The sequence below is a fragment of the Quercus robur genome, chromosome 3 (assembly GCF_932294415.1).
Source record: "Quercus robur chromosome 3, dhQueRobu3.1, whole genome shotgun sequence".
NCBI classification, from domain to species: domain Eukaryota; kingdom Viridiplantae; phylum Streptophyta; class Magnoliopsida; order Fagales; family Fagaceae; genus Quercus; species Quercus robur.
The window spans coordinates 25,180,857-25,188,608 of record NC_065536.1 but is presented as its reverse complement, the minus strand read 5'-3'; the positions used below and the strand labels follow the sequence as shown (position 1 = coordinate 25,188,608).

The 7,752-nt window shown below is 40.7% G+C and overlaps 1 protein-coding gene across 1 annotated transcript; it reads left to right on the top strand.

The window, feature by feature from the left end:
• Positions 1-5,665: 5,665 nt before the first annotated feature.
• Positions 5,666-6,451, top strand: LOC126719438 (uncharacterized). Its single transcript, XM_050421988.1, has one exon. It carries the CDS (start codon positions 5,666-5,668, stop codon positions 6,449-6,451), a length of 786 nt encoding a protein of 261 aa, XP_050277945.1.
• Positions 6,452-7,752: the final 1,301 nt, after the last annotated feature.

Sequence of the window (7,752 nt, the reverse complement as noted above, 5' to 3'; positions counted from 1 at the left end):
TATATTATTATTTAACCAAATAATAGTAATAAATAATAAATAATAAGTTTATTACAAATAAATAAATCAGTATCGAAATATTACGTAGACAAACCGAAATGAATGCCAAAATGGTATTCATAACTTAGCAAAGAAGCACTGATTTTTTTTTTTTTTTTTTTCTGAAAATAGTGGTGGTTTTTTCGGTTGGAGAGAAAGAAAATGATTTCTCGATGAATTTTTGCCTTTTTGTGAAGTCTCCCCCTCTCAAATGTTCAAATGTAAAGAAATAAAACGATGAGCAATATGGATTGAAACATTGCTTTTTTTATTTTTTATTTATTATTTTTTTTTTTTAGAGCTCTCGCATAGAATTTAACATGGAGGAATGGTAAATGGACACCGCGCAAGTGTTCACACGTATAAAACTAATTGGCTGTTTTTTTTCGGATTTTCCCCAAATCCTTTTTATAAACGCCAAAGTCCAAACGCTGTTAAAATATAAAAAAGAAAAACCTATATATGAACTTGGTTCTTATGCATATGGGAGCTTAATTTATTGAATCAATATATATATGAAACCATGCCCGCAGAGGGTGAGAGAGAGAGAGAGAAAGAGCTTCTTGTATTAGATTCATGACATGGGGAGTAAGCAAAGAAAGTAGGAATTTTAGCCATATCGATCCCTTGCAAGTTACAATCAAGTAAAGGTAGTAGGCACACAACAATCATGTTGATCGAGACCGTGATGAATCTGTTGATGGCATGGTTGTCTTGACCGTGTTGGTGTTGATCATGATGACAGTATTCGTTGTGTGTTGATGAGGAATTTTGAAATAACTCTCAACAACATTGGAACTAGCCGTTGGAGGATGGAGCTGCTGGTGGTGGTGGTGGCGGCTTGGGTTTACGAGATGGTGGTCGAATAGGATGTTTACCCATATTGACTCGAGGTGGTGGGGGTGGAGAAGCACTAACCTTATGGTATACGACCTTAAGTTTATGAGAAAAATCATGAGAGGCATCGCCCATGTAACTAAAATGTGATATATAGTAGGAGTCCATGGATCAAAACCAAAGCGAGCAAAGATGATATTACTCTCATTCTTACTGCCTATATTGTGTTACGGTGTACGTTTGGGTATGCTTTTATACTTGTAGATGCTAGATGGATGGTCTTTGAGACCATTGATATGCTGAAACGTGTAGGTTTGGTTCTAAATCAATTAGTCCATGGATGAAGCTTCCTAGATAGACAAAGAGAGAGACGCATAGGAATATGGATTTAACTATTAAAGTCAAAGCGGTGGCTACAGAATTTTTTTTGGTAAAGAAAAAGGAACTTCAACCTTTATGCAGCTCAATGAGAATACGGTGGTCAAGGACTCAACAGCATCATCAAAGCGTAGTATACAAAAAAATTATTGCATCAATAACTTTTTTTTTTTAACTAACCTACAAATTACTTCATTGACACTCCTCCCTTTAGTAAGTTTCATGCAATCAAAATCAAGTTGTATTTATTTTTAATGTTATACTACCCCCAACAATCTAGCCATGATGTTCAACAATCCTGAACAACCATATCAAACCTGGATCATGAAACAGCAAGTCCAGCATCACGGTCAGATTATTTAAATTTACCTTTCAATAATTGAATATGTTTAACGAGCCTGGTTTTTGAAAACGGCCCCCTCTGCCGCGATAGACTTAAAAAATGTAGACAACATGTCCCGAACTTAAGGATCAGAACCCATGAAATTAAGACTTATTAGTTGTGACTACCAAGAATTCTTTGTTCTAAACATTTTTTTCTTTAAGGAATTTATTTTAGAGCAGCCACTGATATTATCACAATTCATCTCCAATTTAAAATCTGAAAATTCTCTATAATTATAGAGTCCAGAACCGTCCAAATGGCCAATCTCAAACTAGGCACACGGAAAATTGTGGACAAAATCAACAAACTGAAATTCTTAAACTCTGGGATCTGATCAGAGGCAGAGCTCGTCTTTATTTGACCACTTTATTGTTCCCAAAAGTTGAACACTGCCTTATTTGAAGTACCTGATGGGGCTTAGTAGGGTGTGTTTGGTTGGGGTGAAAATAGGGAGGATGGAAAATAGGGAAAGGAAAATATGGTGAAAAATACTATTTCTACTGTTTGGTTAAGGAAAGAAAATAGGAGAGATAGAAAATAGGGGAGAAAGTTTTTCCTCCTAAGCTCACTTTTTTTATCCTCTTAAATTGGGAGGAAAATGAGGGAAAAGTGATGAAAAATGTATTTTACACAAATATCCTCACTTTATTATACTCACCTACCCCTCTCACTTTCCCACTATTATATAACAAGGACATAATAGTCAATTTATATAAACTACATTTTCCATCCTTCCATTTTTCTCTCCAATCAAACAAAAAAGTTTTCCATCCTCCCACTTTTCCACCCCTCCAACCAAACACACATGAGGGAAAACCGAATCTTTTCCATCCTCCCACTAATTTTCCATTCTCCCACTTTTCCACTCCTCCAACCACTTGGACCCTTAAAGAGAGAGGGGACTGTAGTGACTAGTGAATTATCATAACATATAAAGTACTCGATTTATGAAACACAATAGTGGAATCATATTCAAGGAAATTAAACTTTACATATTTGTTTATTCCTTTTTAATCAACATGAATAGAGCATGGTAACTTAACTATAATCTTTACAATCAACTAAAGATATAGTAAAGCATTCACTAGGGTCATGACACTAGTGATGGTGGCGGTGATAGCAGGCCCTGGTCATGGTGGTGGTGACAGGTTGTTCCTGATGTTCGTGGCAATGACCGTGGCGGTGTCACCAGTCGAGGAGGAATTTTGAAATGAGTAGGAATATTGATAACAGGAGGTGGTGGTGCAGAGCTAGCACTAGGTTCCTTCTAAGACACTACCTTTAATTTATAATAAAAATCGTTGGATAACGCAAAAGCAACTTACTGCGATAGTAGCAATCCATGGATCGAAAAACAACGTGACCAAGTATGATGTGACACCCATTTCTTAGAGCATTCACATCTGGACTTCTACAATGCTACAATTGCAAAAATATAGCATAAAAGCTCAAAACAGCCCCTGCATCCAGACTTCTACAATGCTAGAATTGCAAAAAAATTTGGATTTGTGCTACAGTGCAATTCTACCTTTAGAATTGCACTATAGCACAATTCTAAACTTAAATATTATTATTTAATTCCCTCTTTCTCCTACTTTTTATTAAACTATTCCAAATTAGTTCTCTCTCTCTCTCTCTCTCTCTCTCTCTCTCTCTCTCGTGATTTCTCTGCAGCCCTGCTCTCTTCGTTCTTTCTTTAGACCCAAAACCCATAGCCCCCACACCATGGCGAGCCACCACTCTCGTTGCAGATCGGCCTGGCTGACGGCAGCGACGTGGCTTGCGTTCTCTCTCTCTCTGGTTGACGGCAACTACATGGATCGGTGCAGTTGTGGGTTTGGGTTCGGCGTGGATCGGCGGGCTAGGTTTGCTGTTGATGGCTCCGATGAATGGGTTTGCTAGGTTTTGAATGGGTTTTGTTGGGTTCAAACATTTTTTTTTAATGGGTTTTGCTGGGTTCAAACATATTTTTTGAATGTGTTTGCTAGTGATGGCTCCGATGGGTTTGAATGGGTTTGACAAAGGTTTGAATCGGAGCTCCGATGACTCCGATAGTGATTTTTTTTTAATGGGTTTGACCGTGGGTTACTCTTATGTGTGTGTGTGTGTGTGTGTGTGTGTGTGTGTGTGTTGACAGTAGATTATGGGTTGCTGGTGGTGGTGGTGTCAGGTGTGTGTAGTGTAGTGGTGGGCTTGTGGTGATGGTGGTTTTGTATTGTAAATTATGGTGATTGTGGGATATATTATTTTGTTGTGTAGAAATATTATTTTAATGAGTAGAATAGGAAAATAAAAGTTGGGATGCTGGGAGTATTGTAAAATTGTATTGTATAATTGATAAAGTGCCTTTTTGGGATAGTAAAATAGGATAGAGTATTATTCAAATATGTGAATGCTCTTACTATGCAATAGTGAAACAATTCTTGCGTATCTTATTTTCTACATGCATAGTGTGTATGTAGTTAACACTAGATGAATAGTCATGATAGTTATAATTGTGGTAGTTAATTTAAGGGTCCATTTGGATACCACTTATTTTGCTGAAAATTGAAAACACTATAGCAAAATAATTTTCAAATATGTGAATATTGCTGTGAGACCCATTTTTAATAAAAATTTTGTTGAAAAAAAAGATTTGTGGGTCCCGTGAACAGTGTACGGGACCCACTAAAACTCCCACCACAGCCACAAAATGCTAAAAAAAAAAGAAGGAAATGCAGACGTAGATGCATATGGTTTCATCAGTACCCAAACATACTAAAGCAATTAGTCTATGGTTGAAGCTTCCTAAGACGAATACAAATCTCATGTACCACACTTGTATTTTATTTTATGTTCCACCAATTACAATTTGTCATATATTTATTTAACTTTTCTTATAAAATAGCCAAAGTTTAAAATGAAAAAAAAATAATAATGTGGGGCCAAAGAATTTGACAACCTCAACCCATTTTATACTAAGCCCAAGGCCCACGCCGAGGAGGAAGAAATGGCCGAGGACGAACAAAGAAAGCCCAAATAGCCTAGAAATATTACCAAGGATGATCCTGTTCTCGGCATTCCAGATCCCAAAAGGAAAGAACGACACGCTGTCAAAGGCAGCCTCCCAGAGCGCCTCTAGAAAAAGGACAAGTACAGTAGGACACCCATGGGGGTATGGTATAGGAGCAATTCAAGGAGAAACTGTCACCTTCGCATTAAATGCACCCAACTAACATTCTGGCCACATTAATGAGGAAATGACCCCTGAACAGTGCGGTCTTGGTTGCCGTAACTCACAGAGGGTTTGGGAAGGTGGCTGATGGGACAAGCACTTGAGTAAGGACCTGCATGATCAACAGATGGAGGGCCAAGATCGATTGGAATGAGATATATAATGTAAGAGATCCTCCAAGAATGGGGGATCGAAAATCAGGAGGAAGAGAAAAAAAGAGAATACGGGAGCAATTTGCATGATCATGGAAACTTTTGTAACCTAGTATTGAAGAAAGAATAAGAACACTAAGTTCCTTGGACGAAGTGCCCGAGGACAGAATTTCATACTTTAGTCTATATCCTTGTTATTCAATCCATATATAACAGTGTCTAGTTGTGTAATCCTGACTAAGTCTTAGTTCTTAAACTCATTCTCTATAAATTTATTGTATTGGGCTAGTTAGGCTTGAGCCTACACATCCAATAGAAGAAGTGCTCGAACTCAGGCCCTACAATTGGCACCGTCTGTGGGGAGAACTTGTGTGTTAGTAAGAGCAACAATCAAGCATGGTAGGATCAGACCCTCATCAAGCGGACTCCCATTAGCCTAAACCGACTAGATCCCAACAACAGGGCAACTTTCCTAACCTTGAGCATGATCAAAATGAAGAGAATGGAAGGTTCCGAGAGTGAATTGCGCACACCACTCAAACCAGCAAAAGCTATTCTCGTGTGGGCAGTCATGTGCTCCAAAGATGAAATAACAACCAGGTCGTGCAACCAGAAGAAGTTAGGAGTCATGTATCCCAAAGTCAGAATGATAAGCAGGCCATGCAGCAAGAGATAGATGATTTGAAGAGAAGGCTGCGCCATGCACAACGAGGGCGATCTCATTCTAGGCTTAACATACCCTCCAATGATGAAAGTAACGATGACTATAGGCAAAGATCGAGAACTCCCCTAAGTGAGACCTTTTCTCACGAAGAAGAGCACTACCAAAGGCGTAAGCGTAAAAACCCATCTCCTAAGGGCTTGGGAAACAACGCCATGAGCAGGGCACTGGATCAACTCTCCAAGTCACCTTTCACACACCACATAGAAAGGGCTAAACTTCCTCAACGATTCCAGCAGCCAACCTTCACCATTTACAACGGTAAAACAGACCCCGCGGAGCACGTGAGCCAGTTTAACCAGAGGATGGCTGTCCATTCTAAAAACGAGGCGCTGAAGTGCAAGGTTTTCCCGTCTAGTTTGGGACTAGTGGCGATGAGGTGGTTCAATGGCTTAAAGATGAATTCCATAGATTCTTATAGGCAGCTAACCCAAACTTTTGGCTCCCGTTTCGTCACAAACATCAAAGCTCCTCAACCCTTAAGCGCTTTATTGTTGTTACTCATGCATGATGGAGAAACTCTAAAGGCCTACTCTGACAGATATTGGGAGATGTATAATGAAATAGGCGACAATTTTGACGATGTCACCATCAGCACCTTCAAAAACAGTCTCCCAGCCGAGCACGGCTTGAAGAAGTCTCTGACTGGCAAGCCGGCCACCAGTGTGTGCCAACTGATGAATCGGATCAACAAGTATAAACGAGTAGAGGAAGACCAGCTGTAAGGTAAGGGAAAAGAGAAGATTATCCCTCAAGAGAAGAGGGATTTCAGGTCGGACCGATATAACAGCAGTCGCCCGAGGAGAGATTTCATAGGGTAATCCGAAGCAGCCAACACATAGACTGTCAATACTGTATTCCGAGAACAAGTATATCGGGTGTTGGAGAAAATCAAGAACGAGCCCTACTTCAAGTGACCGAATAAAATGGCGGGAGAGTCTATGAGGCGCAATCAGAAATTTTATTACTAATACCACCAAGACCACAGACACACCATGGAGAACTGCAGGAACCTCTGGAACTACCTAAACCAGCTAGTCCGAGAAGGAAAGCTGAAGCACATTCTACATCATTCCGGGGGTCATCAAGGCCAAACCCACTAGGAACCCCAGAAAGATACTGCCCTAAGGCCACTCGTCAGGACGATCAATGTAATCCTAGCCACGCTAGGAAGAACAAGCACGCGCCCTTCACGAGTGTTGTTCGTTACTCAGCTACCTGCCGAGGAGTCCTAGCCAGGGCCGAAGAGGGCTAGAATGAATTTTCGCCCAATCTTGAGTTTTTCAGAAAAGGACAAGATCAGAACCACCTAGCCCCATGATGATGCGCTATTGATCACTCTTAGAATTGGGGACTACGATGTGAAAAGAGTGATGGTGGATGGCGGCAATGCGGCCGAGGTTATGTACCCCGACCTCTATAAGGGGCTGAGGTTAAAACCGGAGGATTTGATGCCCTATAACTCTCCTCTAATGAGCTTCGATGGGAAGCTGGTCATTCCAAAAGGCATGATTAGGTTACCCATCCAGACCGGCCTAGAAATAGTGGAGGTGAACTTGATCGTGGTGGACACCTACTCTCCCTACACAGCCATCGTCGATAGGCCCTGACTCCATACCTTAGGGGTTGTTACTTCCTCATTGCATCAGAAGGTGAAATTCCCGTCAGGGGACTAAATTCTCGAAATCCGTGGCTGCCAATCCACGGCAAGGTAGTGTGTGGTGGCTGCCATCTCACATTGGCTTGATGTAGAGTCCTCGACCTCTGCTGAAAAGAATTTATAGCAATCAAGGGCCTCAGTTTCACCTCCTGATACAGCTGCCGAGGAGGCTAAATGCGAAGATCTAAAGGAGGTGGTTATTGGTGGTGACCCAGAGAAGTTCTTTCAGGTAGGGGCTCAGCTGCCGCTTTAGGAGAAAGAGGAGTTAATTGAGTTTCTCAAAAGGAATATTGACGTATTTGCATGGGATGCCTGCGATGCTCTCGAGATTAATCCAGCCTTCATCTGTCACCATCTCAATGTCAA